This window comes from Piliocolobus tephrosceles, chromosome 21, assembly GCF_002776525.5.
Source record: "Piliocolobus tephrosceles isolate RC106 chromosome 21, ASM277652v3, whole genome shotgun sequence".
Classification (NCBI taxonomy): Eukaryota; Metazoa; Chordata; class Mammalia; order Primates; family Cercopithecidae; genus Piliocolobus; species Piliocolobus tephrosceles.
In genome coordinates, this window is record NC_045454.1 from 50,859,682 (window position 1) to 50,869,647 (window position 9,966).

Genomic DNA, 9,966 nt, shown 5'->3' on the forward strand with positions numbered 1-9,966 from the left:
GACAGCGGCGGGAGCACTCAGGCAGGGTCAGGCACTCCACCAGGAAAGCAAGCTCCCACGGCAGGTCCCGGGGCTGGGTGGGACCCTGGGTGGCTCCCACCGGAATCCTGCTAGGTCTGGGAGGACACTGGTCCTTCCCGAAGCGTAACCACGAACAGCCATGGAAAACCTGGGTGGGCTGCGTTTCCACATTTCCTTTTCTTTTTTTTTTTTTTTCCCGGTTGCACCCTGTTGCTGACGCCGGTCTGGGGTGCCTTTTCCCCTCACAGCGTGGGAGCCGCCGGGTGATGTCCCGCCCTGGTTTCCCTCCACCGGAAGGCAGTCACCTCGGTCGCCGGCTCCTGCCTCTGTGATGCTCCCCACGAGGGCTGCAGAGTGGAGGGCACTGCGGGGTTCGGCCTCACTCCCCATGGAGCCCCAGGCGAGAGCTTGGTCCCGGGGAGCTGCCCAGGTCTTTGCCATCCCCTGGCCTCCATCCAGTCCCTCACGACTCGGCTCCTGGCCCTGCGCACCGGGCGATGCCTGCCAGGCACGTACCCCTCAGAGTCAGGCCTGTATTCACCCCAGCTTTTATTAAGGGCCTTCAGGGATTGGGTTTTTTAAATCATCGTCAAATATACTGTTAACAAAAGGATATGTACACTTTGGGAGGCCGAGGTGGGTGGATCACTTGAGGTCAGGAGTTTGAGACCATCCTGGCCAACATGGTGAAACCCTGTCTCTACTAAAAACAGAAAAATTAGCTGGGCATGGTGGTGGTGGCCTGTAATCCCAGCTACTCGGGAGGCTGAGGCAGGAGAATCACTTGAACCTCCTGGAGGCTGCAGTAAGCCGAGATGGCACCACTGCACTCTGCCTTGGCAACAGCAAGACTCTGTCTCCAGAAACAAAAAAAAAAAGGTTGAAAACACGGAAGCATCGCACCCTCCGTCACCCAGGCAGTCTCAGTGCCCAGAGGCCAAGGATGACACATACGCGATCGGTGTACTAGCGGCTGCCCCCTGGGCCCTCGTCCAGCCCTGCACCCACCGCCCACTGAGGAGCCAGGGTGTCCTTGCTGTCCTGCAGTGACCACCACAACCCCTTTCACACAGAAGGGTTGGGCTATCCCCCAAAATGACATGCCAAGTCCTAGCCCCTAGTAAACAGAAACACGGCCTTATGTGGAAATGAGGGTGGCCCCAGTCTCACCACATCTCAGTTTAATGTCATGCTTCACGATGTTGAGTCAGAAACAGCAGAGAAGAGGAGGGTGGGGAGGTGCACTCTGCTTCCTCCCGCCCAGCCTGCGAATCCTGGGGACACCCAAGCATCCCCCGTCCTGGCCCATTGGGAGGCTGCACCCCCCAACTGGGACCCCCGTCCCATCACACACAACACAGCTGGCGCTGCCCTCTCAGGGAGCCCTGGAGGACCAAGGGGACACAAGCAGCCAGCCTCAGGATCTGGCAGGGTCTGAACAGGAAGACATCACATGGTCCCAGAAGGCCCCCATCTTTGATTTTTATAAATCGGCCAAATGGCAGAAAATGTTGCCTCCCCAGGCACACGGTGTCTCCTCTTTCCTCCCCTCGTTTCAACAGCAGGGGACAGACACAGACCACCCGCCTGGCCAGCCCTCTGACACCCACGGTCTCTCCTGAAAACCGGGCACGTGGCTCACCCAGGGACCTAGAGGGGCACCAAGGCAAATACACGCCCAGCTCACCCAAAACTTTCCACACACTCCGCCACAATGCCCCTGCAGCCCCCACCTGGAGGGCCTCCAGCAAAACTCCCACAGCTCCTCCCTCCTAGATGCCCCAGAGCAGGTGACACCTCCCTTCCAAAGGCCAGGCCCCGCCTGACGCCGGCTGGAGGGAGGCAGTGGGGACCGGCGCTGGTGGCCTCTGGGGCACGAGAAGGCGCCTTTTGTTCGGTGGGCGGCAGCGGATTTAGGCCAGGCCAGCCTGGGAAGACTCATCCGTTCCGACATGGAAGGAGGCTTTGGCTGTTTCTAAGCGCCCCCCCTCCTGTCTCAGGAGGGGGGGCGGTCTTGGACAATTTTCCCTGAAAAGCGGACAGTGCTCATCTCCTAGAGTCTGAGATTTGGGAAAGAACACCTTCTTCAGATGTTGCTGTAACGTTCAAGCTCTCCGACATTGCTGAGCTCTCTTTCGCTACTTAAAAATAAACACTTGGCCGGGCGCGGTGGCTCACGCCTGTAATCCCAGCACTTTGGGAGGCCAAGGCGGGCGGATCACGAGGTCAGGAGATCGAGACCATCCTGGCTAACATGGCGAAACCCCTTCTCTACTAAAAGTACAAAAAATCAGCCAAGCGTGGTGGCGGGCGCCTGTAGTCCCAGCTACTCGGGAGGCTGAGGCAGGAGGAGAATGGCGTGAACCCAGGAGGCGGAGTTTGCAGTGAGCCGAGATCCGGCCACTGCACTCCAGCCTAGGCGACAGAGTGAGATTCCATCTCAAAAAAATAAAATAAAGTAAATAAATAAATAAGTAAATAAATAAACGTTGATTTTTTGTGGTCTTGAAAGGCCAGGGCCACCTGGATGATCCTGTGGGGCTGGGGCCTGTCGGTCACTCTATGGACACTGGATGCCCCCGGCCTCTAAACTTGCTGTGGCGAAGGTCATGGGCAGCACATCCATCTGTCTGTCCCACTGCCTGTGCTCGTCACAGGGTGCAAGATCTGGCCCTGTGCCTGACAAGGTAGTGGGGACACCAGGCACGTGCAGGACCCCTGGCTTTCTAGACGGCGTGGGGATCAGGACAGCAGAGTCTCTGATGCCCTGAGGCCAGAGAAACATCGGGCCCGAGGACGGGAGAAACCAGGTCCCTGGAAGGAGGGGAGTGGTCGTCGCTGTGCAGAGATCCAGTCCCCAAAACCCAGCAGGGGACACAAACAGTGCAGGTGCCGTAGATGGCGGTCAGCGGCTCCTCAGATGGTCCAACCCGGAGTGGCCGTGTGATCAGCGGTTCCACCGCTAGACGTCCGCCCGAGAACAATCATGAGGCCATGTGGGAACCGGACACAGATGCTCGCAGCCGCCACACGCAGATGCCATGCAAACATCCATCACGGAAATAAGCGCATGGCCACCCACACACCGGAACACGACTCAGCCACGAACAGGAGCGAGGCTCGGATGCGGGCCACGGCGTGGATGCACCGAGGACGTCACGCCCAGTGAGAGACGCCAAACACACAAGGCCTCAGCCTCTGTGATTCCACCCCAGGAGGTCCCTAGAACCCTCAGAGTCACAGAGACAGAAAGTAGGATGGGGGTGCCAGGGGCTGGAGAGGGCAGGGGAGTGAACGTTTCACGAGGACAGCGTCTCAATCTGGGAAGGTTCTGGAAAGGACGGTGTGGAAGGCTGGCTGCTGAAGGGACCGGGACTCCCTTTGCAGGTGATAAGAACGCTCTGGAATAAGAGGTGGTGGCTGCACACACACAGGAGCCTTGACCACGGCGGGTCTGAACTGACAGGTCCACTCGGACACGGATTTTTTCCAATAAAGGCTGCCCTGAGGGTGCCAGCCTCTCCTGGCTCCCTCCCACTCTGCCACCCGAGACAGCGAGACCCATCCTCCCCTCCTCAGCCCTCAACGTGAACACGACGAGGACAAAGGCTTGCATGAGCGTCACTTCCACTGCGTGGAGAGCAAACAGGGTTTATGTTCTTTATGCTTTTCTCGAAGGGTCCAGCTTCCCTCACTATGAGAACGCAGCACCTAACACAATACACGAGGGGTGTGAGCGTGGACCACGTGTCCTCCCAAGGCCTCCGGTCACCAGCAGGCTGTGGGCAGCGGAGTCTGGAGGACTCGAAAGCTATACGAGGGTATTATACTGCATGAGGGGCTGGAGCCCTAAACCCCACCCTGCTCAAGGGTCCGCTGTATAAAAATCACTTATGTGCACACATCGCTAAACTCTACCGAATGTGGATTATAAAAGTGGCTCATGCTCTGAGGACCATACCCAAATAAGTCTGGTAAGAGAACAGTGAGCTGGGTCAGTGTGATGGGATCGTTAATTTTTTTTTTTTTTTTTTTGAGAGGGAGTCTCGCTCTGTCCCCCAGGCTGGAGTGCAGTGGCGCGATCTCAGCTCACTGCAAGCTCCTCCTCCCGGGTTCACGCCATTCTCCTGCCTCAGCCTCCCAAGTAGCTGGGACTACAGGCATCTGCCACTACGCCCGGCTAATTTTTTGTATTTTTAGTAGAGACAGGGTTTCATATTGTTGGCCAGGCTGGTCTCGATCTCCTGACCTCGTGATCTGCCCACCTTGGCCTCCCAAAGAGCTGGGATTACAGGCGTGAGCCACCGCGTCCGGCCGGGATCGTTAATTTTAAGAAACGCGGCGAGGCCGGCTCTGGCCAGCACCCCGGGGATGAGAGGGGGCAGGACGGGGCCAGGGGCAGCGGCCTCCCAGAATGGCTCCCTCGGCGAAGGATCAAGTCTGAGCCTGGGGCCGGGCCGCCCCCTGAAGCCACACCTCCTGTTCACAGGGCCAGGGTTTAACCAGCTCTTCTGGGGTCCTGGCCCATGAAGCTTTCAGAGGAACCGGGGCTGTGCGCCCACAGGAAGGAGAGGCCAGCGCCCGGGCACAAGGAGGACGAGCCGACTCATGGGGGCCCGATCACGTTACCACACCCACAGCCCAGGTCCCCGGGCGAGGTCCGAGGGGCTGCGGAGGTACCTGACCACTTCCAACAGGACAGCCATGGTACACCCAGGACTCAGGCAGCGAACCCCACACAGCACCCTCTCCGCAGCGTACAGGCCTGACCAGCGTGATGGCACGGCATGGACACACCTGTGCGGACGCTGCCAGTGCACACGCGCACCACTCCTGCGGCCACAAGCCCCGGCCCCGCCCACCTGCAGGCTCCAGGGCTCTGGCTGGATCCCCCTCAGAGCACCCACCCTCAGAGGAACTCAAAGGCCCATCCAGCAAGTCAGAGGCAGACACGGGCCAGTCTCTGTCCTCATGCTGGTCCCGTCATGGGAAGTGACCGCAGGCAGAGCCTGGGCATTGGCGCCAGCCGCCTGGCCCCAGGACCACTGGAGCAGAAGCCTGAGGGGCACGGCCGCCGCAGACGGGACAAGCCCTTGCACACTTGCCATTTTTCTTGGGGACGGACGTCAGGCGGGAAGGGGCAGAGGTCATCGCAGATGACATGAGCATCCTGGAGTCACCGGGGAAACAAAGTCCCTAAGGAGGGCGGGTCCCACCAGCAACACAGCCCACAGCACCATGGCCAAGGGGGCAGGACCGGCCATGAGACCTCACAGGCGGGGACTCTGTCCACTAATCCAGACCAGGACTTGGGGGGCCTCACTCCAGAGGGTGAAAGTTTACAGATAATTGAGAGATTACCTTGAAGTACGACTTTCTTCAAGGATCCAAAGGGCAATCACGCGCTCAAAAACCTCTCAGGTTTCCTCTGCCTTTTACATAGCGACAGGGCCGGGCGCAGGGCTCACTCCTGTAATCCCAGCTATGTGGGAGGCTGAGGCGGGCGGATCACCTGAGGTCAGGAGTTCAAGACCAGCTCGGCCAACATGGAGAAACCCAGTCTCTATGAAAAATACAAAAACTAGTCGGGCGTGGTGGCGCTTCCCAGCTACCCAGGAGGCTGATGTGGGACAATCACTTGAACACAGAAGGCAGAGGTGGCAGTGAGCCAAGATCGCGCCACTGCACTCCAGCCTGGGCTACAGAATGAGACTCCGCCTCAAAAAAATAAATAAATAGGCCAGGCGCGGTGGCTCACAAGGTCAGGAGTTTGAGACCAGCCTGACCAACATGGTGAAACCCCGCCTCTACTAAAACAATACAAAAAAATTAGCCGGGTGTGGTGGTGCACGTCATCTCAGATACTCAGGAGGTTGAGGCAGGAGAATCGCTTGAACCCAGGAGGCAGAGGTTGCAGTGAGCTGAGATCGTGCCACTGCACTCCAGCCTGGGCAACAGAGCGAGACTCCATCTCTAAATAAACAAATGAATAAATAGCGATGGGCTCGCCCTGGTCTGGGACTCCGAGCCTCATTCTGGTGGTCCTAGCCCCTCACTTTGAGCCCTCGCTGAGGTGGCACAAAGGGGCACCCCCCACCCCGCCAGGCCAGTCCAGTTCCTGGACAGACCCATCCAGGAGACGGCTGCATCCACGTGCCAGTCACAGAGGCAGCACAGTCCCCTGGACCCAGAGCCGGTAGAGAGGATGGGGAAGGTGGTGAGGCCCATCCTCTGCCCGCAGGGCCACCACCCCTCTGTCACTGCTCCCACTGGCACAGCGGGTAACCAGAGGAGCACAGGTGTGGGAGTCAGTAACCACCACTTCCTCCTCTACCCAAGGAGGCCAAGTAGGCCTCGACTTCCTCATCTGTAAAATGGGCGCTCCACCCACTTCCCGGGAAGCCCCACAGCACCGGCCCCACGAGAACTCCAGAATGAGGAAGAGGCAGACGCGGAGCCTCCCAACCTGGGGAGCCTCCAGACTGCAGGCCTCACTCAGACGGCCGTGCCCAGAGGCCGCCACCCAACAGGTTCTCTCACGTGGCTGCCAGCGGAGCATCCGCAGATCTGTGGGGTGGTGGAGGCGGACCCGGCATGCCTGACACCAGAGCTCGATCCAGCACGCGCGCAGCCACCGAGCCCTAGCTGGACACGGGACTTGAGGCTGACCTGAGGACAAAGCCCACAGCTGCCCGCCACCACCGCGACACTAACCAGGACTCGGGCCAGGGCCTCCTTCACATGGGCCCTGTGTCCTCTCCAGGTTCACAGAAAGTCAGCCAGCCCCACACGCCGGCCTGCCCACTGCCACCCGAGGCCCGCAGCCCCTGCCAGGCTGTGACCGGCCCTGGGCCTCAACAGCACCCAGAGCGCTGCCTCCACCCACCACCTGCTCTCCGCCAGGCCTCAGTCAAGGCCTTGACGGACCATGAGCCCCCGGGGGCCTGGGGCAGCTCGATGGGGATGCAGAAAGGAGGCAACATCACTCCATATACCCCGGGGCAACGCCGACCGTCCCTAAGCTCAGCTTCGGTCTGTCCCAGTGGCTCTGCAGACACATCTGCTGGGGGGCTAGGGCCTGCCTCTTGGGCGTGCACTGACCCCCCCACCAGTCCCCACAGACACAGTGCCCCCCCACCGTGCCTGGCACACCAACAGGACTACCCCAATCCCCAAATTAATGGCTGGTGTACTGGCTTCCCCTAAGCTTGGGATGAGCAACAGGAACTTTCAATTAAAAAAACCCTCACCTACTTCCTTTGTAGCCCAGAGTAATTACTGTATCATTAAAAAGGAAGAGAAGAAGAAAAGAAGAAACCCGAATCAGCAATTCCACAAAACCCATCTGTACCAAGTGCTGCAGCATCGCCCTGCCCAGAGTCCCGGCAAAGAGGCGCTGGTCCCTCATCCTCTTCAGAGGAAACAGACAGGATCAAATCAGGAAGCCCCTTTACACACAAGGAGGTCCGACCGCACTGCAGGTATAATAAATGCAGACACTACAGACCAGCTGGGGTTTTGCCTCCCACCGGGTGAAAGGAGCAGAGACAGCTCCTCTGACATTTCACCCCATGTGCCGGCCGCACAGTCCTGCAGAACATACGGCTGGCCTCTCACCCCCAGACCTGGCCCTTCCAATGCGACCCTGTCCAGACCCCGCTCCCCTGCATGCAGGTCTCCAGTTCCCTCCCATCTGTGCAGGAGCGGCTCTCGGAGCTCACCTTGGGGGGCTGAGCAAAACACTCTGGGCCCTAGAGACGTCAAGGCAGGCGTGCGCGTGCCTGCACACACTCCCGGGGACTGCCTGCCTGGGAAACTCATCAGTCAGCCCGGCCCAGAGCGTTTCGCTTTGGTGGAGACACAGGGGAAAACAAAACAAAGTACCAGTGACAACCGCGAACTTCCCCCTTTCAAACCTGGGGGCCCTGGCACACAGTCTGTCCTCTGCACAGAGGCACCCCAGGCTGGGCTGGGCTGTGCAGGGCAGAGTAGCCCGGAGTGCTTCCATCCCCAGCTGCCTCCCACCCCCCCCAGTCCCCTCCCTAATCCGAGCTCCTTCCCGCGGCGGGACGCCTGGGTTTTCCCTCCAGATGGGAGCCTGTGTACCTTCCTGCTCAGCTCCCACACCCACGAACTACCAGGGCCTCCGGGAACCAGGAAACACCAAGAAGGCTCCAGCATGTCCTGGGGTGGGGAGGCAGAGCCCCACCACATGGCCGTGTGGACGGCCCCGGAGCCCTGGGCCACACGGTGGAGCGTAACGGGGAGAAGATGCTGGACTCCACCTACACAGACAACACTCCGGCCCGCTTCCTACAAACAATGCCATCCGGAGGCCACAGGAATAAGAACCAGATGTCCCAAAGCCATTCTGGCTCCAGACGCAACAGTCCCCGAATGTCCTCTCAGCCCCCACGCCCCCCAACGGGAAAGTCTTCCCCTAAGAAAGTTGGGAGAGAGAAGCCAGGCGGGGATGGGGATCGGTGAGGCCACCGCAGGCCCTGTTCAGACATCTCACCCTCCCTCCCTGATCCGTGCGTTTCCGGAAAACAAAGCCGGTGGCCACAGCGGAAGGGGGAGGGGGCAGCGAGCCCAGCCGGGAGTTCCCAGGCAGTGCCGCAACAGGTCCCTGCAGATCAGACCACCTTCCTATCCCCCACCATTCCCCTGCTGTCTCCCCCCTCAAGAGCTTTACGACCACAAAGTGAGGACTGGGACACAGCTGCGTGGGGAGGGGCCAGGCCAAGACAGGAGTAGGCGATGGGGCCAGGTGGGCAGGGGCCTGCGGAACAGAACACGGGGAGGCATAAGAGACACGGGAGAGTGGGCGGTGGGCGGTGGGCTTGAGCACTGGGTGGGGAAAGAAAGCGGGAGGTGGGGTAGGGACTAAAAGCTCAGCAGAGGGCAGGGGAGTTGGAGCACGGCAGTCACCGGGGTGCATAGTGGGGAGTCACTAGAGCGGCGGGGGCAGGGTCTGGAGTATGAGGGTCACTGGGGCGTCAGACTCCTGAGTGTGGAGGTCAGCGTGGGGCTGTGTCTGGAGGTCCTGAGCGCCGGTTCAGTGGGGTGGGGGCGCTGGGGTCCCGAGTGAAGGGTCAGCGAGGTGTTGCGGTGGTGGGGCCCTGAGTGTGGGGGGTCAGCGTGGGAGGCGCCGCGGTCCGGAGTGCGGGGTCGGCAGGTCGCAGGGGGGCAGTGAACCCTGAGTGTGGGGCCGGGGGCGCCAGGGGTCACTGGGGGCGCCGACAGCCAGGGTGCAGGGGGTGTGGGGGCCGGGGCAGGCGCGCGCGTCGTTACCTTGGCTCCGCCGTGGCCGGGCCCGCGGGCAGCGTCTGGGCGGCCGGCCCGGCCTCAGCAGCGCAGCGCACTGGACCCCCGCTCCGGACCCAGCGCCCGCTCGCGCTCCGGCTCCGGTGCCCGCTCGGGCCCCCGCTCCGGCTCCCGCGCCGCCTGGGCCGGCCTCCGCATGTTCGGGACGGGAAGCGCCCGGCTCGCCGCGCTCCGCCGCGCCCGCTCCGGGACCCGCGCGCCTTACGCCGCCAGCGTCTGCCAGCGGGGGGCGGCGGCCATACGCGCCCCACTGCGCAGCCGCGGCCGGGGCGCCGGGGACGCGCGCCGCCGACGTCACAGCGCGGGGCGGGGCCAACGCCCAGCCGGGCGTCTCTCGCGCCGCTTTGCGACAACGGATGGCGCCGCGCGACGGCCACCGCGCTTTGCGGCCGCTCCGAGGCCGCTGGCCCGCTGACCGCGGGGGACACCGAAAGCGCGTGGCCGCGGGGACGCGCGCGGGCAGCGAAGGGAGTCGAACAGTGTGCACACCCTCCCGGGGGCGGAGCTTCCGCCGCCCGCCCCTCCCCGCCCGCTGTTGCCATGGCGACGCGTGGCTGGTCGCCCTGGCACCGCCCGCCGCCTTGTGTGTTACGTCACAGTCTCGCCACCTGACGTCAC

The 9,966-nt window shown here is 61.6% G+C and overlaps 2 protein-coding genes across 5 annotated transcripts in view; one reads left to right on the forward strand and one right to left on the reverse strand.

The window, feature by feature from the left end:
• The window catches only part of LOC111520662 (uncharacterized protein CSNK1G2-AS1-like), a 2,244-nt gene extending 1,535 nt beyond the window's left edge, over positions 1–709 (forward strand). The window contains 2 exon segments of the mRNA XM_023183593.2: positions 22–41; positions 241–709. Of these exon segments, the coding sequence (XP_023039361.1) occupies positions 22–41; positions 241–353 (133 nt within the window). The 3' untranslated portion in view covers positions 354–709.
• CSNK1G2 (casein kinase 1 gamma 2) overlaps positions 1–9,587 on the reverse strand; it is a 36,504-nt gene extending 26,917 nt beyond the window's left edge. For 3 of the 4 annotated variants that reach the window (XR_002724735.1, XM_023183592.1, XM_023183590.1), the window contains exon 1: positions 9,316–9,587. The gene's annotated coding sequence lies outside the window, so the exon portion shown is untranslated. Of the gene's footprint in view, positions 1–7,742; positions 7,888–9,315 lie in introns of those variants that run through there. The other variant, XM_023183591.1, reaches the window with a different exon arrangement.
• Positions 9,588–9,966: the final 379 nt, after the last annotated feature.